The sequence below is a fragment of the Rhincodon typus genome, chromosome 21 (genome assembly GCF_021869965.1).
Source record: "Rhincodon typus isolate 14 chromosome 21, sRhiTyp1.1, whole genome shotgun sequence".
Lineage (NCBI taxonomy): Eukaryota > Metazoa > Chordata > Chondrichthyes > Orectolobiformes > Rhincodontidae > Rhincodon > Rhincodon typus.
Genome location: NC_063352.1, coordinates 35313258 through 35335173, shown reverse-complemented (window position 1 = coordinate 35335173; position 21916 = coordinate 35313258). Strand labels below are relative to the sequence as shown.

General features: G+C 40.4%; 1 protein-coding gene across 3 annotated transcripts in view; it reads left to right on the top strand.

Annotated features, from left to right (window-relative positions):
* Positions 1-21916, top strand: part of rab11fip3 (RAB11 family interacting protein 3 (class II)) — a 101274-nt gene that overhangs the window by 48077 nt on the left and 31281 nt on the right. For all 3 annotated transcript variants that reach the window (XR_007264378.1, XM_048609471.1, XM_048609470.1), the window contains exon 3: positions 1286-1377. Coding sequence is in view for 2 of the 3 variants with exons in the window: in XM_048609471.1 (XP_048465428.1) it covers positions 1286-1377 (92 nt within the window). In the remaining variant the exon portion in view is untranslated. The remainder of the gene's footprint in view (positions 1-1285; positions 1378-21916) is intronic.

Here is a 21916-nt window from a genome sequence, read left to right as displayed (position 1 = left end):
TCCATTCATTCATACGGAGTACATTTATTTCACTCCTTTTGTCTCCTGTGTTAAAGCTTTAAAAATGTCCTCTCTACTTTGCATTTCTCCCCCTTTTTTTTTATTTTCAACACCTTCCAAAAAGTGGCATTCTTAGCCTCTGCTCCCTGGCAGTTTGCCTGCTTTTCTTTCTTTCTTTTCTTGTGAAGGCATCGGCAAAATATGCAAAATTCTCAAAGTACCTGATTTTTAGACCTAGTTTGTCAGAAAGCAAGGACCAGATTTCTGTACTTAACTAGAATCTCAACTTATTACAGGTATTTCAATTCTGGCTACAGGTAAACAATTGACTAAATTTAAGTAAACTATTGACTAAATTAAGTAAACTCTACAAATTAAAACTCAACTTTTAAATTCCCCTTTACATATGGACAAATAAACAGGAAAGATAAATTCCCTGGTTGGGAAGAAAATTGTTCCATAGTCTTTGTTCACAAAATCTGTTGGGTTGGTTCTTGCTGGTCCAAAAAATTCTCCTCAGCATTCCTTTCTCCAATAAGTCACAACTTTTAGCATTTTCTAAAAGTCAAGCTAAGTCAGGTTTTCTTCTGGTTTAAACTGGCTTGCTGCAATAAACCTTTTAATTGCTACAGATCCATACTCCAGTTGCAGTCAAATATAGTGTTCAATACTGTCCTAACATAACCTCCCTAACTCTCTTTTATGACGAAGATGTACAAAGTGCACCTCCCTTTACAATCTGATTTTTATATTTTAGCCGCTACCTTCAGGGACCTATAGATTTGTATTTAAACATCACATCCTCCATGGTAGTATCTTGCCATTTATTGTGTTCTGCTGTGTTTGCTGCCCCTAGAAGTATAACCTCTTACTTCTAATTGAATTCCTTTTTGTTACTTTTCTCTGTCCACCTGACCAGTCAATATCTTCTGCAATGCACTCCTATTCTTTTAGCTATGAACCACCTGATCAATTTTTACACCATCTTAATCATGTTGTGAATATTTAAGACTAATTAATTGTTACATACTAATAGATTTTGTTCAAGACCTGTTGAATCTTACTTAAAACCGCTTTTCAGCCACTAAAGTGCAGTTTGACCCTTATCTGTTGCTTCCTACCATTGAACTCTTGGATTTTTGCCAAACATATGTTAGAATCCATGTAGGACATGTATCCCCTTCAAAATTGTCAACCCTTAAACCTGCACTGACTCTGAGTCAACTCAAAGAAAGGATTAATTCGGTCCCTTGAAATTTACTGTTTGTACTTTTTGTTCCCACAGATTCTGATAGCCAGAACTATGATGCTGGAATTGGGAATGAGGATAATGTGTTACCCTGTACTGAGGAGTTTGAGGATTTCATCTGTTTTGAGGCAAGTACATGATTGATATGGCACAGAGAAATCTTCCCTCCAGTTGTCTATATTTTTTCCTAAAATGTCCAGTGCTTGTTCAGTTAGTAACTTCACTTTCTGATACTGTCAGCACAAAGTTCAATGGAGATTTTCTTCGGAGTTGTTTTGGTCTATTCTCAATCTCTAGTTTACTCATTTGAGTAATATGTTGCAAGTTTTACCATCATCACCATGATTAGAATGGTCTCCTGAAGCTGATGTACCAATGCAATACTGAGGGATTCCTGCAGTGTCTGAGGCATTCCCTTTCTGGTAAGATATTAAAGTGGTAGTCAGGGCCTTTGTTTAACTGAGTGTTAATGTTGAAGTGGGAATCCTGGTTAATGAAGCTGCTTTCAAGAAGCTCAGCTTCTCTTCCTTCCCCACCCCTCAACCCTGGTTTTTTTTTAAAGTAGATAGTTGACTGTATAGCAAAGGTCTGGATCCAATATTTGTGCTCTCTGGCTATCTGTCGGTATTGTATTAGCTTTTAATTGCTTCCCCACATTCTCTGGCAATTGATTTTGATTTATTACTGTCACATAACAGAGGTACAATGAGAAGTGTTGTCTTGTGTGCTTTACAGGCAGATCATACTATACAAGTGCGTCAGGGTAACAGAACAGAGTGCAGGATAATGTTACAGCTGCTGAGAATGTGTGGAGAGAGAGAGAGAGAACATTTAGAAAAAGTACATTCAAAAGTCTGATAATAGTGGGAAGAAGCTGTTCGTACTTGTACCTAAACTTTTTATATTTTCTGCCCAATGGAAGAGAGAGTACAAACGGGTGGGAGTAGTCTTTGATGATGTTGTTTCTTTCCCAATGCAGCAGGAAGTACAGATGAAGTCAACGGATGGGAGGCTGGTTTGCATGATGGACTGGGCTGTGTACACAACTTCGTAGTTTCTTTTGGTCTTGGGAAAAGCAGTTGCCATACCATGCAGTGATGTGTCCAGTTGGGTTGCTTTGTATAGTGCATTTATAAAAGAAATTAAGTGTCTTTATGGACAAGCTGAATTTCCCTAGCCTCCTGAGTAAGTAGAGGTGTTGCTGTGCTTTTTTTTGACTGTAGTGTCAACGTGGGTGGGCCAGGGCAGATTGTTAGTGACCATCACTGCTTGGAATTTGACGCTCTGACCATCTCCACCTCTGCACCATTGATGCAGACAGGCATGCTCTCCACTCTGCTTCCTGAAGATAATGACCAGCTCCTCCATTTTTTTGCTGACGTTCATGGAGAGAATATTGTCTTTACACTATGCCGCTAAGCATTATCTCTTTCCTGTACTCTGTCTCATTGTTATTTGAGGTCCAACTTGCAACGGTGGTGCAAGTTTACGGCTGCAAACTTGTAAATGGAGTTGGGGCAGAATCTGGCCACAGTCGTATGTGTAGAAGGAGTTTAGTAGGAAGCTTTGTGGACCACTGGTGTTGAGGATTATCATGGTTCTACCATTAATTATATAAGCTCTACCCTTGTCTGTTGTACCAAAATGCAATATCTCGTATTTATCCAATTGGATACATAATTGAAACCAATAAACTTATGTATTCAATTGTTGTTGAATACACTCTTGCCAGCTGGTCTGCACAAGATCTGAGTGCACGGCTGGGTACTCCATCCAGGCCAGTCACTTTTTCGTGGGTTCACCCTTAAGAAGACTGATCTAACGGCTGCTGCGGTGACCGAGGATACAGGTGCATCTGAGGCTGATGGGACAGATGATATTGTTTCACTGCTCTTCTGTTCTAAGTGAGCATAGAATGCATTGAACTAATTGAGTAGGGATGTGCTGTTGCCCAAGATTGAAAGGAATTCGTGGAAGGGAGTATATCTACTTTTTTTTGTGGTACTCATTGAACTCTGTTCACTGGCATCTTTTTCATCTGGCTGGTTCTTTTGATGTTTTCAGTTCTTAGTTTTGGTTTGCTTCGGTTCACTTCAGTTTTATGCAAGTTTGTGTAACCTGGAGAATAAGCTTTCTAATTGAATCCTTGATCCTACCATGCTAATTCTCCCTGATGGCAATACTTTTGAGTCTGATTTTTCTTTTACAAAATGGATTTGGCAATGGCTGAGCAGCATGAAATAGTACATACATTAAATTCCTTGACCTCCTTTTAATTTATAGAATTATGGGATATACAGCACAAATTCTCCAAGCTGAATGTACAAAAATGAAATGACTATACTTTTCCACAGTTCGCAACAGAACTTTGATTTCTGATATTTTCTAATCTTCTGTTGAGCTGGAAATGTTTGCAGTGGGGTACGTGTCTGTGATTGGCTAGTGTATTCAACTGCAACCTTTGATCCATAGGTTGCCCTTGAGGCCCATGTATTTGAAACTGTGGCAAATGTACTTTCGTTTACATAAATTTTTATTTGTTTTGCTGGTTTCCCCTGTTTACAAAGCAATGAGCTGAGGGTTCAGATGATATTTGCAAATCAGTAAATTCTCAGCATTTTCCTTAGCAGATTTATTTGTAGCATGATGTTAACTGAAAATCAACTAGATGATTTAAACCTATATAGCCATTAGAGGTCTATGGTTTGCAGCTCATTAAAATGAAACTTTTGGTAGTGGTAATTTTGAAATAAAGGAGCAAAGTGTCATCTCTACAGACAGGTCCCACAAATACTTTCTTTGAATTTACGGATTTCAGTGACATTGCTGAAGGAATCGTCATGCTGTCATTGAGCCCTCACACCAGCTGCATGCCTCACAATCTGTTACCCTGCCGTACTGGTTCATGCAGCATTGTTGCTACTCTGGCATGGAGCAGAGGGCTTCTAATTTAGCAAGGTATGAATTGTCGTTGTAGGTACTTGAAATGCCATGAGGTAATAACCTGGCGTTTTGTCCATTTTGTGAATAAACAACAATTCAGATTGTAGATATTCCGATTCACGACATTGGAGGTGACTTTCAGTTGAGCCTTTAGTCTGACAACTAATTAGTTCAAGTCTAGAGGAGCAGAGAAACGTTGAAATTAATATTCAGTTTGCTAGAGGTAGTATGACTGGCTATGAAGGCATATGGGATGCTTACATTTTTATTTGGGGAGGCACAATGTACTGAAGAGGTTATATTCAAGCTGTACAAAATTAAAACAAAAACAAAATATTGCAGATGCTGTTAAACCATCTATTAGTGTCTCTGGAGAAAAGCAGTTGCTGTTTTATGTTGATCTGTTTGTCTTTACAAATGCTGCCAGATGGGCTCGGTTTTTTTCCAGCAGCTGCATCATTTTGCTTTTGTTTAGGTATTCTAATTTACTGTTGCACCTTTTCCAGGAATGCTTAATGAAGTTCTGCTCTTCTCCCTGTAATTTCCATTTTGCCTTTCTATCTTGTTTCCTTTCATTACTATTCATTTCCCTCCTAGCTTAAGATGTTTACCAAAGCTCTTCCACAGCCTGGTGTTGGTGGGGTTCTTTCATGCCTGTGCCTCTGGCCCCAACTTGCTGTGCTTGGGTTCCAACTGAAGTTCCATCCTTCATGTTTCAAATCTACCCAGACATTCCTCTGACTGCTCAGTGTCATGTGGTGCTAAATGTACACAGCTCTCACCCTGAAGAGGAAATTTTACTAATGTTGGCAGAATTGGAAAATTTTAACTGAGGAAAGATTTGGGTTGGTTGTGGCTGTACTGACCAAGGAAAAAGAGGAAATTTAATTTCACGGGGATCACACCATGGAGGGTAAGTTCCCCTCCAAGCCACCCTAACTCCCCTTCCCTGTTGCACTGCTAAAAGCCTGAAACACTGGACTCTGCCAGATGGACAAAAGAGGTTCAAGAAGGCAGCTCATCATCACCACCTCTAGGGCACTAATAGGACCTGCAACAAATACTGGTTTTGCCAACAATGCTGATATCCTACACAAGTTTTCTTTTTTAAAAAAGTGACCAACAAAGGCTCTTCCTTGCTTTTGATTAGCAGAGAGGTCAATATCCTGAGCTTAAATTTTTAAAATATTCAGAAATATTAGAGAGGAGTTGAAAAATTTGAGGATGATGGGAGTCTGATCCTCAATGCCCGAAAGCATGGTAAAAGCAGAAGTACTCGTGTCTGCGGGGAAAGAAAACAGAATTTATACTTGAAGACCTCCAACTCCAGGGTTGTGAACCAAGAGTTGAAAAGTGGGACTGGCCTGGGTAACCTTTCTTTATGGCAACATGCACAACTGAGAAAACTACTTCTTCCGGTGCTATAAATTTCAGATTCTCCTGAGCCATGTCACTTTTAACATTTCATATTTAACTTGAATCTCTTGGCTATAGTTACTGGTATGTAAACAGCAAGCAACCACTCCACTGGGAGTTCATATGTCGTTGCAAATTTTTCAATATCACCCAAAGACAGATTATTTGATTTTGAGGGAAGAGACTGATGACATTTCTCACTATGGCAGATGATTTGTGGGAAATGGAATTCTCGAAGAATACTTTACATGACAAAGAAGTGGAGTATGGGGTGAAAGTGGGGCTGGAAAATTTTCACCACAATTGCAGTATGGAATGCTGTATGCAACAGACTTTCCATCCTCGACTCTGTTCAATCTTGCTTCTCCAGTCCCCTGAATTATCCAATATAATATTTTAAAATCCATTTTGAATTTCAGTTTCCCCGTTTTTTGGTATATTGCTTCAAATGTTTCATTTGAGTTCTTCCAGATTTGTAAGTCTATTTCTGTTGCAACCAGTGAGGAAAGATGAATTAGCTTCTTTCCAATTCCCTCAGCTGCAACAAAATTTTTAAATTCATTTTAGTATGTAACTGTTAAACTTACTAAAATGTATTTCACTCTTTCAGAATCAAGGGGCCAGTAAGGTTCCTTGATTGAATAGGAGGAATTTTATTATTTGCTTACCCTAAGGAAAATTGATTTAAAGCATGTCATCAAATGCATGCATGCAAACAAAAGGGACAGTGTATATTGTATAAGAAAGAAATTAAGAATATGCAGTTTAAAAAAAACCTTGCCATTTGTTTAAACCTGAGACTACAGTTGTTTAATTAATTGTGTCCTTTACTGTAGTGAAATTTGTAGTTTTTTTTTTAGTTCGGTGAATAAATGTTTCCCCAGTTTGTCTTGTCACTGGATGTTGTGAGAGGCTGAGAGTCTTTCAATTCAAGCTGTTATAAATCCATCATTTTTCTTCTCTCTACTGTACCCATAAGTAATTGCCTGAAATATAGTTCCTTTGGGTATTCTCATGACTAGCTTCATTTTTTCTAAAGTTACATATATTGTAGAAAAGTCTTTCATCCAAATATGTGGAACTTCCAGAAAGCTGTGTATCAAACATGAGTTTTATATGAGTGATAGTTTCAGTCATTTTGATAACTTGGTAACTTCAGTTCAAATTGGGTCTTTGTCTATCCGTCATTTCATTAAAGTTCAGCTCAACCTGATCTGATGGTCAAAGTGGCCACCTTAAGCCAGTGTTCCTCCTTTTCTATAAAATTATTTTAGTCTGAGAAAAATGATAAAAATGAAAAGTTGCAAATTGATTGTCCATTTACCACTATCCCAATACTATAAGTCCTTGGTCTCCTGTGATCACTTTGCTACATTCCCGATGCTAATTGATTACTTTGAAATTGCAAATACTGCAAGATGTGGAAACACTGCCAATTTGAGCTTGGTAAGTTGTTGCCCACTGAAGTGAGTTTAGTATTTCATTTTATAATCCAGAATTTTCTACTTTTATATTCAACTTGACCTGAGAGTATTTGTTTATTGAGCGAAATGAGCAAGATCTGTGACGTTGCAGAACTGTAAAGTTAGAAACAATGGGTTTTAGGGAGATTAAGAGTGTTGGAGGGAGGGTGGGCTACAAGAGTATTGGATACTGAAGATAAACTTGAGGAACAGCCTCTCCTCTTTCAGTGTGGTACTTTACAGCCTTCTGGATTCAATATTTGAATGTTATCATCTTACATAATCTTTTGATTTCTTTTATTTCAGTTACTTTTCCCTGTTTGCTCATTTCTTAAAATTTTTTTTGCATTTGATGACTGCTGTACTGCTATTCACACACCCTCCTCTAAACACGTCCTTCGTTCCTTTTTACTTGTCCTGTTACCACTTTGACTTGGACAGTGAAACATTTTAGTAGTTTAATCTGTCCAGCCTTTATCTTATCTCAGATGCTCTCTTATTCATCCCATCTCTTCCTTAATATTTACTTTAGAACCATTACATTTCTAATTTTATTTGGTTCTGATGAAAGTTCAAGGTCTGAAATGTTAACTGCTTCTCCTTTTGGCAAATTCTGTTTGACTTCCTGTTCTTTCATTCTTTCTCTTTTTTTTTATTCCTGATTTCTAGCATCCTCTTTTATTTTATTATTTATATTCAATATAGACGAAGTTCCTATACCCTTATCTCAGTGATTTTCTGTTTATGGTGGTTGATGTGTTTATAGTCATTGCTGCAGATTATTTAACTCTTACAGCTCATTCTTATTGGGATCAGTTAGTTAAAACTAGTTCAGTGTGATGGTTTCTTGCAACATGGCGACCAGAATAGAACAGTGTATGATTGTGATCTGTACAGTGTGTTGTAAAACCCCAGTGCAGCTTAACTGATGCTCTGTAGATTTGGCTGTCTATCACAATGCGCTATTTTGATGACTTCACTATATTCTTAGTGCTGAAACCAAGTTCATTGTAACTCTCAGGCATTCCTCATTTTAACTAGTTTAGTACATTTTTATTAATTTTCTGTTCATTCAATGTTATTCTTGGGATATAATATTTAAGCCAGAAATACCTGCTGCTGGACTTGCATGAAATCCTGCTTTATTATTCCAGGTTACAATGTACCTGGCTTCTCTCTACTGAGGTGTGGAGGTGCTGGAGTTGGACTGGGATGGACAAGGTCAAAAGCCACAAGACCACTGGTTATAGTCCGACAGGTTTATTTGAAATCTCAAACTTCCGAAGTGCAGCTCCTGACTTCAACTGACAAAGGAGCAGTGCTCCAAAAGCTTGTGGTCTCTATGAGCACATTGGCAGTGTGGGTAGCTGTGATTTTTCAGACAATACTCATTGCAAACTGTAGTTTTTCAAACTGTTCAACTGGATACCTGTGATGAAGCAGTATGGCCACAAAGTTCCTTTGGTCAAGCTTCCTTGAGACAGGCCCCAGTTTAAATGACTTACAATGGAAATGTTTCAGAGATAGTAGGAACTGCAGATGCTGGAGAATCTGAGATAACAAGGTGTAGAGCTGGATGAACACAGCAGGCCAAGCAGCATCAGAGGAGCAGGAAGGCTGACGTTTCGGGCCTAGACCCTCCTTCAGAAATGGGGGAGGGGAAGGGGGTTCTGAAATAAATGTGTTTCAGGAGTCGCAGGGAGAAACGCTTCTGAAGGATCTCAATGTTCTGAATGTAGACATTGTCACAGTTGGGGCCAAATTGGGAAGGCCTGAATGTGGACTGTAGTCCATTGGGGATGATCTGGTTCCATAGGCAGGTACTAAGAAAGGTGATGTGGCTGTAGTACCTGGTTTGCTTCAGGACGTGGTCGAGCAGTTTCAAGGCCGAAGAGATTACGAGAGAGTTGCAGTGGGAGAGAGATCCACTGAGGTTTTTCTGGAGGGAGGAGGGTAACTTCTTCAGGGTAGGCATCCTTAGAAGAGGCTTCGCAGTGGGATTAAAATTGTTTCAGAGATAGTAGGAACTGCAGATGCTGGAGAATCTGAGATAACAAGGCTTTCTGAAGAAGGGTCTAGGCCCGAAACATCAGCCTTCCTGCTCCTCTGATGCTGCTTGGCCTGCTGTGTTCATCCAGCTCTACACCTTGTTATCTCGTTTTTGCATATTGCATTGTTTTGTTTCTTGGTTCGCTCTGGTTTCACAAACAGTTTTTATCATAAGCTGTTCTGTTTCCTGTTGCCTCCCACAACAAGCATGTTGCAATGAGAAATAGAGCTGATCTACCTTGCAGCCATAACGTTCAATGTAAAAGTCGAAGACACAAATTTTTCCATCAGTTTGTATTGTTGCAATGCAAATGAACTGAGTGAAGAGCCCTATATGACTTGATTTAATGCTTGCAAATCAGCCAATCTGACCTCCATACTAGGAGCCTATAACCTGGCAGAAGAAGCCTGGATTTGGGTTTCGCACAGTAACACGTATGTATGAGAACAGGTCAGCAATGCTTAATCAGCTCATTCTGGGATTTGGTGCTGAGCTCAGCATTATGATTTCATGTAGATAATCGGAAATTTTCTGATAACACGAACAATTAGTTACACAAGTATTGTTACTGTTTTAATTTTCAGAATGTGGGTGTGGTTGGCAAGGCTGGAATTTATTGCTGATTTTCTACTTATTTGATGTAGCTGAACTTTGAAGTTCCAACTGCCCTCCAATCAGGGTAATGTGGGGCTGAAGACTTGTAGATCTGGTAAGAATAGCACAGGTTCCTTGCTCTAAAAGCAGTTAATGAACCAGTTGGGTTTTTGTGACATTCTGGCTGCTTTTGTGGTCACTTTTATTGAGGCCAAGAATTTCAGATTTTTTTTTTAAAAGTTGAATTGGAATCTCAAACTACTATACTGGAATAGGAATTTATCCTGAGTTCTTAATTCAGCAACATAGCTGCACTACCTTACCATTTACATGAATTGCCGTTTATTTCACACGTGAGAAGGGAAGAGCACAGTTGTGATTGGGTTAACAGGGCAAGTTGCTGTGTTCCAATTGCCATTGGAGTTTGCGGGGTGACTTAGCCTATACAAATATTGGAGACACTTGGGCCTTTCAGTCTTACAAAACGTCTTGGTAGGAGTCTTGCAGCTGCTGTGTAAGATGGTAAATGGTGTAGAAGGGGTAGATCTAGTAAGCATTTTAAATTGCAGGAGCTGTACAAGAGGTCACCACCTCAAGCTAAATACAAGTCAAACTTTAGATTAATATCGGGTACAAAAACAAAGTGCTGGAGAAACTCTGCAGTTCTGGCAGCAGCTGTGGAGAGAAAAACCATTAAATGTTTCAGATCTAGTGACCTTTTTTGTTAGAACAGAATGTCGTTATGGTGATGGGTCACTGGACTTAAACGACTTAACTATTTTCCTTTCTACAGATGCTGCCAGACCTGTTGAGTTTCTCCAGTACTTTGGTTTTGTTTGATTTCCAGCCTCCCTAGTTCAATTATTTGCAATAGAAAATAATCTATCAAATTGTCTACCACCATCTGGATGCTGCAGAGGGAGCTGTAGAATCATTTGTATGGTTGAATAAAAATGGGCTGAATGGTCATCCTCGGGCCTAATCTGTGACTGGCATATGATAAAACATCTATTGTTTTGTTTTAGTTTTTTTGGGAAGAATCTGATCTCTCTTACTGATGTAGTGATGTCATTTTTAAAATACCTGAACAGGTTGTCTTGGGGTACATGAGATGGGATGTCGATTGACAGTACCCAACTCTCTGTACTTGCTACTGTCATTATTTCTAACAAAAGGTAATGTGTTAAAATGGAAATAAGTGAGCAGAAACTTGTTGAGTATTGAGGTATGCTCCCCAGACTGAGTGTACTTTGTGATATTTGACCTAAAGTAACATCATGGAGCTCATTGCAGTTTACGTTAATAAATCATCATTATATGAAAATGTGATTAATGACTGGCAAGAGCTGGAGAAATTAAGTGGGTCCAGAAAATTAGTATCCATTAAATAACTGAGAAGAATCTTTTGTCACAGCAGTAAAGGATTTGAGCTTTATGCCACGGGCATGTGCATATGTGTATGCAATTGTCCCTTGGGTTGGAGAGACAAACAGGTGTCCAAGTCTGACAGTTGTATCTGCCATTGTTATTGAAGCTCAATTTTTCAGACTCTAACATGATCGTCTTGATTGTCTTTGATTTATGCTTTTTCATAGCAGTAATTGCATTTCAGTCAACAGAAGATGCCTTGCTCCTAGCTTGTGTACATTAGCCCAGAGCTCCACTTTTGTAGTGAATTGCTGAAAGTGCTGTTTGCTTTAAAGTGGGTGGTGCTTAACAATTTAATATACTCAGTGTTGGTGTGAATCAAAATGGAGGCTGCATACACAACTAGGAAATTACTTTTGAGTTGAAGTCACCTGACGGGTGTTCTTTAATACTTTAAATAGTCAATTGGCAAAGTGGGGTGCAAGGGACTGTCAATGGAAATGCCCCTAATAACATACATTGACTGCATTTTCAAGGATCTGTGGCTAGCACTATGAAGTGGAGCATGTGTCCAGAGGAGAGGAGGAGTAAGTGCAAGATCGTTAGTTCACATGATCAAATAGCTTGGTTAAACCAAGATTGTTTTTTTGCAATCACTTCAGTTTTGTCATTTTTGCATAAAAGCAAAACATTGCAGATGCTGGCAGTTTGAGAGAGTGCCAGAGGATCTCAGCTGATCTGGAAGCATCTGTGGAAGGAGACTCAGTTAACATTGAGCCTAAGATGACAACTGTTCAGAACCAAACAAAGGTAAAAATGGGAATGGGTGTATGCTGTTTAAAAAAGTGTTTTTGGTGGGGACAGAGGGTGAGCATAGGAGATGAAATGAAAGTTTGACTGAAGACACAAGATGTGATAGTAATAAAACAAAGCATTGGTCTGTAGTTGCTGTTCATCATTCTCCTGACGTTCAGAGTCATAGTCATACAGCACGGAAACAGACTCTTTTGGTCCAACCCGTCCATGCGAACATAACCCTAAACTAAACTAGTCCCACTTGCTTGCTCTTGGTCTATATGCCTCCAAACCTTTCCTATTTGTGTATCTATCTAAATGTCTTTTAAATATTGTAATTGTAATTGTACCCACATCCACCAATTCATCAGGAAGTTTATTTCGCAAGCGAACCACCTTTTGTCTTTTTTTTTAAATTGCCTCTTTTTTTTTTAATTTGAATCTCTCTCTGCTCACCTTAATGTGCCCCCTAGTCTTGAAATTCCCCATCTTAGGGAAAAGGCAACTACCACCGACTCTATCTATACCTCATTATTTTATAAACTTGTATCAGATCACCTCTCAACCTCCTACGCTCCATTGGGGAAAAAGTCACAGCCTATCCTGCCTTTCCTTATAACTCAAACCTTCCATACCCAGCAACATCCTGGTAAATCTCTTCTGAACCCTCTCCAACTTGATATCCTTCCAATAACTGGGTGACCAGAAGAAGCCTCACCAATGTCCTCAACATAACATCCCAACTCCTATACCTGAAGGACTGAGCAATGAAGGCAAGTGTGCCAAGTGCCTTTCTGACCACCCTGTCTATTTATGTGATGCAATCTTTAAAGAATTCTGTACTTGCATCCCTAGCTCCCTCTGTTCTACAACTCTACCCAAGGCCCTACTATTAATTGTGTAAGCTGTACCCTTGTTTGTTGTACCAAAATGCAATACCTCGTTTTTATTCGGGTTGAACTCCATCTGCCATTTCTCAGCCTTTTTTTTTATTATTGACCCATTTGATCAAGATCTGTTTGTAATCTTAGAAAACCTTCACTGTCAACAATGCCACCAATTTTGGTGTCATCTGCAAATTTACTAACCATGCCTTCTTTATTCTCTTCCAAATCATTTTACATAATTGACAAAAGAGGACCCAGAACTAGTCCCTGTGAAACACGGCTGGTCACAGGCTTCCAGGCTGAGGAGCAACCCTTCACCATTATACTCAATCTCCTGCTGTTAAGTCAATTATGTATCCAATTGACAGGCTCCCCCTGAATTCCATGTGACCGAACTTTACTAATTGGTGTACCATGCAGAACCTTCTCAAAGGCTTTACCAAAATCCAAATAAACAGCGTCTATTGCTCTGCCATCAACCTTTTTTGGTACCTTCTTCAAACGCGGTCAAGTTTGCGAGACACTATTTTCCTCACACAAAACCATGCTGACTATTCCTAATCAATTTTTGCCTCTCTAACTGTCCATAACTCTTACCTTTTTATAATCACCTCCAACAATTTACCCACAATCGAAATAGGCCTGCGAGTCTAACAGTTCCCCAGTTCTCCTTACAACTTTTGTTAAAGGTGCAACATTAGCCACTCTCCAGACATCAGGCGCCTACCCGTAGTTGTAAATAATGCAAATATTTCTTCAGACAAAGATCTTTCTTCAGAACAAAAGTACTGGAGAAACCCCAGCTGGTCAGGCAGCATCTGTAGAGAGAGAGAGAGTTAACATTTCAAGTCTGGTATTACTCAGGAACTTGGGAAAGCTGCACTCAGTGTTTTTAGACCGATTTTGTGCCCAGATTCTCTGTGGGTACAAGTCAAGGTGTAATTGCTGCCAGGATCAGTTGGTTCTGTCTCCACTCTCCTTTCATGCTGGTCCTTTTCTCAGTCTCAAAGGTGTCTGTAGTACTACCAGGCATCTCGATCTATAGTCTGCATTTTCCATTGGTGGTGATTATGGCATGAAGTTCTTTAATGTTTGTAAGGGGCCCCTCTGATCAGTTTAACAATCTTCACTCTCTTCGTAGTTATTTCCACGCTGTATGGAAGTAGACCCTTCAATCCAAGCATTCCATGCTGACCATGTTCCCAAATTAAATGAGTCCCACCAGTCTGCATTTGGCCCATATCTCTCCAAACCTTTCCTTTTCGTGAACTTATCCAAATGTCTTAAACGTTGTAACTGTACCTGCACCCCTCACTTTCTCTGGTAGTTCATTCCACAGGAGCCACTCTCTTGTCATCAGTCTGGACACTGAACACCAATGCAGTTGACTTTGCACAAGGACTTCGACTCCTGACATTGACCATTTCCAGGACTTGAGTGTTTGTGATGTGGTCCTGCCAGTGGATCTTGAGGATTCTACAGAAGCACTATGGAGGGAGCCCGTGACAGCAGTGCAGGAGTCATAACTCTGTTGTACATTGAGGTGGTAAGGACTGCTGGTTCATACGCTTTGGTCTATCCCCAAAGACACTGGTTGCTTCACACTTGTTTCTAGAGTCTACTGATTTGATTGCACTGTTTCCTTTTGAAAAACTATTGCCCACTTATCTATCAAATAAGATAAAGCCAAGAAGAGAACAGACATCAAAAAAAATTCACCAATGAGAGTCTGCTATGTCTTTGTGAACTTGAAGACACCGGAAATTGAAAACACCTCCTGTCAGTCCAGAATTGTTTGTAAACTCTTCTTGAGGACTTCTATTGCCTGTTTTAACGACCTGCTAAAAATGATGGATAAGTTCAGGGCCAGCCTACTTTGTGCCATTGAAGACTGGAAAATAGTTGAGAGTAACTGTTGTGCTGGACCTATTCATGTTGATTTTTCTGAAACAATTTAACCAAGGCCAGGAATCTGAGGGGGCATCTAGGTTTTCCGAAGATTTTTTCAAAGTCCACCTCCACATGGTGCCAGATGTATTGGTAAGGTCTATGAAAGTGACATACAGGCCTTTTATTTTGCTTGCAATGCTTTTATTTTTCTTTTGTCTGTATACAGTAACCATGTTTGAGGTGCCTTTACTTACTCTGAAGCTGAATTGGCTCTCTGGGAGTTGTTCTTTTGCAATGGAAGGCACAATTCTGTTCAGAAGTGTTTTAGCTGGGATCTTCCCAGTAATGGAATGGAGGGTGACTCCATGGTAGGTGGAATAGTCTGACTTCTCTACTTTTTGTTTTTGTACAGTATGGCGATAACTGCATCATGAAGATCCTATGGAATACGGCCCTGTTCTGAGCATACCATGAAAAATTCATGGCGATTAGTTTGTGGGGTAACACCACCATTCTTCAAGCCTTTGGGTAGAATTACATCAACTTGATGGACTTGGTTGCTGCTGCTTCTGGTTGTTAGCAGTCTGTTTCCTCTATGGTTGGGCTTTTGTCCAACTACAATTGATGACAGTATTATACACTGTGCGCTTGGCACTTAAGTGTTATGACCAGCTCTCCAGGTCTGGTTTTGCAGGTGTGTCTTGCTATTAGTGTTCCTCCACGTTTTTTTTTTTTTTTGGTTATGCTGGCCTATAGACAAGGTTTAGTGGTGCTTTGTAGAAATTTATGTCGCCAGTATCGGCATTCAGTCAAGTTCATTTATTTCTACAAATGAAAACTACTAGTCATTTTGGATGTTCTTCAATTTGCACCGAAGGGTGTTTGATGGTAGGCTGTCTTTCCTTCTGGTTGGCTGAGCCAGGTAAGTCTGATAAGCAGACCTTTATATTGCTAGCAGATTTTGAATTTCCTCATTATTTGCATCAAACCAGTTCCTGTTCTTGGTGCTGTGTCTAGGGATAGTGTTGAAAATATTCAACACTACAGCTTCGCCAAGCTTCCTGAAATCAGCAGTGAAATTGGGGTGTTCCAGCCTGGACTGTAAGGTTGCTTGATGTCTACTGTTATGTGGTGAGGTTTGTAGGTTGCTGACATGAAATTTCTTTGGGTTGCTTTTAGGTCAGTTCTTGGACTTGAAGTGGAGTGAGTGAGCTGGTCTGTATGATGGTATGTGTTTGCCATGTCTGATATGCAGGACATCTTTTAGGTCACATTAGCAAATAAAAACAGTCTTGTCAGGTGACAGTGTTCAGAGCAAGGATGTATCCATGTGCTCATGAAGCAATATTTTTGTTAACAAATGATGGTTATGGACAACTATTCTCCTACACTGAGTTCTAAGAATGATATCTGGTTCACTGCAGTTTCCAACTTTGGTTTCTGAGCACACTCCATGCAAGACTGATAGCGCCGACTCTGGCATTAAAATAGCCAAGGCTTGACTATTTTGTCCTTGAGGTGCAATCTGGATGTGTTCAGAGATCTGTGTAAAACTTCTCTCTATCAATTGGGTTAGCTTTCAAATTTGGAGCATTAGCAGTTGCATTCTGCTTGTCTTCAAAGTGGAGGTTCAGGGACATGGCATGTTTGGAGTAGACAGAAGCAGGCTTAAATTTTTTTTATTGGTGATTTTTCTTCATTGAAACTGATACTGCAAATGTTTTGCTCATCCTTGAGGTCTACCTGACAACAAATTGTATTCCATTAGACAAACAGTGCTGGAGAAACTTGGCAGGTTTGATAGAATCTGTAATGTCAATACTGATAAAGGATCACTGGAATTGAAATGTTAACTCTGCTCTCTGTAGATGTTGCGAAACCTCCTGAGTTTCTCCTGCACTTTCATTTCAGCTTTCCAACATCTTCCATTTTTAAAAAAAAAAAAAAAAAAAAAATTTTGTTCTATAGAATTGGGCAGCCTTGCCAGAGCAGTGGACCTCACTCAGGACCAACGTTCCTTCGAAGCTGCACAGCCATGCAGTTGCTTGAAGGTTTTGCCCATTCTGTTCCAAACGTTGACTTCTGGTTTTGGAAGCTGCTGCCACACACTGACCGTGGAGGTATATGTGACACAAAAAAAGGAATGTTGCTCAGGACTGCTATATCAATGGCAAGTCTGGTTAGCTTGTGGACCATTGGGGTGACTGTTGTCACCAGAGTTGATCATTGTGTTCTCATTCTTGCAGGCGAGTTTCAACATCTGAAACTGAATGGTGATGTAGTCTTTATCGTCAATGTCTGGAACTGTCTGCATGCATGATTAGAACTGCAGCTGCCACTGTCATCTTGCACCTGCAATTTTTGTCTCCTTCCCAAAGCAATAGGACATGCTTGTGTTGCAGTTGGCTAGACCATTCCTGCCTGGGCAAAGAAACTTTAAAGTTGAATACAGTTTACATTTTGCACACCCTTTGAGTGTGGAGCTCATCTGTCATGGCCCATTGATCTAGAATGGGGATAGTGACATCTCAAATCCATAGGTTTAGCCTCAGAGTTCCCTCTCCTAGTCCAGAACACTGTCGTTTTGGTCATTTGGGTTTGGGATCCTTCTGCCCTAGCTGTTATCCTTTTAAAGGAATGTATTTGCCAAAGTGGTATCATGTTCATTACTTCCTCTCCTCAACTAGGTTTCGCCCATCATCTTGAACTGTGTCCCTTGGTGAATGGCAGAGTATCAAACTGGGGACAGTTTGTGGACTGGAAACTGTTGAGTTCAATGTTTTGAGTCCAGAAGGCTATAAAGGGCCTGATTGAGAAACAAAGTGCTGTTCCTCAAGCCTACTGGAAAATTACAGCAAGCAGAGAGCAGAATAAATGAGCATGAGAGGCAAAGTAATGAATGATTTTATTGTCACATATCGACGAAAATACAGTGAAAGTGTTCACCACAATCTGGCACCATTTTGAACTACAGAAAGAAATTACTTAAGAGTTCATCTTCTGTTCAAATTAGATCTTGAGCACTGCTCCAGGGCTTCTACAAGGTGTTCCAGGCCTTAAGGAGTCCCCGCTCCAAGTATAGCAATGACAATGCTGATGCCCCGGCTCTACTGACGCCGACGCCACCAAGGGTCCAGGCTCTGGGCCTATGGCAGTCAGTGGTCCCTGCTCTTGGCTCTGCCCCTTCCATTGCCCCCACCAAGTATTGAAATGGCAAGCAGTAGGAATGTTGAGCAGAGCTATTCTGCAAAGCAGCCACCCAGACTGAGTTTAGTCTCCCCAGTGTTGGTAGTCGTCATCATTATCGTCATCAGTCCCTTGCAGATGAAGATGACTCTCTTCTACTCTTGGTGATTCGTAGGTGGCTGTACTGACTGATGTGGCATCCACAGGCTTTGTAGGCCATGTAATTGATAACTAATGTATTACACTAATAGTAGTATACAAATCATTGCTTCACCGTCTTGTCCATATTTCTGTGCACTGCGTGCTCCAATGTTTTGAAGCCCAACAAAAACTGGAGGAACAGTACCTCATTTGATTTAAAGCATTTTTACAGCGTTCTCAGTCAGCACACTTGTCATTACCACTGTCTTTGCATTTTGTACTGTGACATTGTCATTTGATCTCTTCTGACCTTGTCTATTTGTTCCAGCCACTCCTTTGACATGACATGACCTACCACTCCCTTTTTTTAAGCAGCATAAAATCACAATCTCCTTCAGTTACAAAAGTTTTGCTTTGACAAGAATTTCTAACTGTTTCTCCTTAAATGCCGCCAAACCTCCTGAGCTTTTGCACCACTTTTTTTTTCTTGTCCTTTACTTGCACTTGATGCATGCTCTTGTAGAACAAGGATTTACATGTTAGTTGGAGATTTCCAAGATACCTGTTTGAATTTTGTTGTTGAAAAGAGAATGTGACACTGGCTGGTGCCAGTCCTGCTTTGCATATCCCTATACAGTTCAACAATCTTATCTGTTCGATTTGATGCACAGGAGGTCACGTTTCCATTGTGTATAGAGGCTTTAGTCAACTTGCTGATTATCATGTGTGATCTTAAAATGTAGCTCTTAAACTAATAAATCCTCAAACAGAAAAAGTTTGTTATTGGTTGGTATCTTGAGATTATTCTCCCCTCTCGGCTCCTCGTGTTCAAAGAATCAAAAACAAAAAATCGATGATTGGATGCAAAACTGTTATCTTGCCTGGATGGGGCATTGCTGGCAGTGCATCAGCTGTGTTGCACTAGGATATTCATAACACTTGTTCTTCTGCAGCCTCTAGTATACCACATTATTTACAGTGCAACTACTTTGAAGTATTAACTTTTACAGTAAAATTAATTCATGGCTTCACTGGTCCAGCATTTATTGACCACCTGCAGCTGCCTTTAGTGATGGTGAGCTGCCATCTTGAATGACTACAGTCTGTTTAGTGTAGATTTACCCACAGTGCCATTTGGGAGAGAGTTCCAGAATTTTGACCCAGTCACACTGAAGAATTGGCAATGATTCCAAATCAGGGTGGTGTCTCTTGGAGGGAAACTTGAATGTGGTGGTGTTCCCATGTATCTGCTGTCTTTTTCCTTCTAGATGATAAACAGTTCTTGTGGGTTTGGAGGATTTTGTTACAGGAGCATAGATTAATTTTTGCATTGCATCTTGTACGTGCTGCTCCTATTGGGTCGATGGTGGAGGGAGTGAATTTTGTTGGATGTGGTGCTAATTAAAGCAGGCTGCTTTATCTTAGATGATGTCAAGCTTCTTGAGTGTTGTTGGAGCTGTACTCTTCCAGGCATTTGGGGAAATTCTATCACATAGCTGACTGTGCCTTTTAGATGGTGGGGAGTCAGGAGGCGAGTTACTCACGGCAGGATTCCTAGCCTCTGACCTGCTGTTATAGCTACAGTGTTTGTGGCTAGTCCAGTTATATTTCTGGTCAATGGTAACACCCAGGATGTTAATGGGGAATTCAGTGAAAGTGCCACTGAATGTTGAGACCGTTGTTAGAATTTGTTATTCAAGATGGTCATTGGCTGTTGAGGTGTAAATGGTACTTGCCACTTTTTCAGCCTAAATCTGGATATTATCCAGGCCTTTCTGCATTTGGCCATGTACCACTTCAGTTTCTAAGCAGTTGCACATGGAGCTGAACATCATGCAGCTGCCAGGGAACATCCTGACTTCTCACCTCCTGACCTCCTGATTGAGGGAGAACAATGAAGAAGCAGCTGAATATGATTGCGCCTTGGAGACTACCTTCAAGAAATAGTTCTTTGGAAGTTGAGTTGCAGGCAGAGAGTGGTGAAGAAAGCATTTGGTACACTTGCCTTCGTTGATCAGTGCACTAAGCATAGGAATTTGGACATTGTGTTCAGGCTGTACTGGATGTTGATGAGGCTTCTTCTGGAGTACTGTGTATTGTTCTGGTAGCCCTGTTATAGGAAGGATATTATTAAACTGGAGAGGGTTCAGAACAGATTTACCAGTTGTTGCTGGGAATGGAGAGTTTGAGACATAAAAATAGACCAGAAAGGCTGGGACATTTTTAGCTGGAGAGTACAAGAACATAAGACCCAGGAGCAGGAGTAGGCCATCTGGCCCTTCAAGCCTGCTCTGCCATTCAAGAAGATCATGGGTGGTCTTTTTGTGGCCTCAGCTCCACTTACCCACCTTCTCACCATACTTTACTGTTTAAAAATTTATCTATCTTAGCCTCAAGTACTTCACCGGACAGGGAATTCCATAGATTCACAACCCTTTGGAGTGAAGAAATTCCTCCTCAATTCAGTCCTAAATCTGCTTCTCCTAATTTTGAGGCTATGCCCTCTGGTTCTAGGTTCACCCGCCAGTGGAAACATCCTCCCTGCTTCTATCTCCTCTATTCCCTTCATCATAATTTTATGTTTCTATAAGATCCCCCCCTCATCCTTCTGAATTCCAATAAATATAATCTCACTCTACTCACTCTCTCCTCAAGCCAACCCTCTCAACTAGTGAATCTCCCCTGCAACCCCTCCAATGCTAGTATATCCTTTCTCAAGTATGGTGATGAAAACTGCATGCAGTACTCCAGGTGTGGCCTCACCAGCACCCTATACAGCTGTAACATGACCTCCTTACTTTTAAACTCCATCCCTTTAGCAATGAAGGACAAAATTCCATTTGCCACATGAATTATCTGTTGCACCTGCAAACCAACCTTCTGCGATTCATGCACAAGGACACCCAGGTCCCTCTGCACAGCAGCATGCTGCAAATTTTTACTGTTCAAATAATAGTCCTTTTTACTGTTATTCCTATCAAAATGGATGACTTCACATTTAGCAACATTGTACTCCATCTGCCAGACCTTTGCCCACTCACTTAAACTACCTATATCCCTCTGCAAACTTTGAATCTTCTGCACACTTGGTTCTACCACTCATCTTAGTGTCATCCGCAAACTCTGACACACTACACGTGGTCCCCCAACTCAATCATCTTTGTAAATTGTAAACAATTGTGGTCCCAACACTGATCCCTGAGGCACACCACTAGTCACTGCCAACCAGAAAAGCACTCATTTATCCCCATTCTTTGCTTCCTGTTAGTTAACCAATCCTCTATCCATGCTAATATGTTGCCCATAATGCCGTACACCATTATCTTGTGCAGCAGCCTTTTGTGCGTCACCTTGTTGAATGCCTTTTGGAAATCTAGATATACCACATCTACTGGGTCTGTTGTCCACCGCACTTGTAATGTCTTCATAGAATTCCAGTAAATTAGTTAAACGTGACCTGCTCTTCGTGAACCCATGCTGCATCTGCCCAATGGGACAATTTCAATCTAGATGCCTTGCTATTTCTTGATGATAGATTCAAGCATTTTTCCCAGTACAGAAGTTAAGCTAAGTGGCCTATAATTTCCCCATCTTTTGACTACCTGTGGTTTGTTTTTTTTTGTTTTTTTAAACGGTGGTGTCACATTTGCTGTTTTCCAATCTGCTGGAACTGCCCCAGAGTCCAGCGACAATTACCACAAGTGTATTTCTTATTTCCCCTGCCATCTCTTAGTACCCTGGGATGCATTCCATCAGGGCCAGGAGACTTGACTACCCTTTAGTTCCATTAGCTTGCCCAACACTACCTCTTTTTTAGGTTTCTCATTTCTAGGTCCTCCCCTACCTTAGCCTCCTTGTTATCAATTACTGGCATGTTATTGGTGTCCTCCACTGTGAAGACCGACACAAAATACCTGTTCAATGCCTCTGCTAT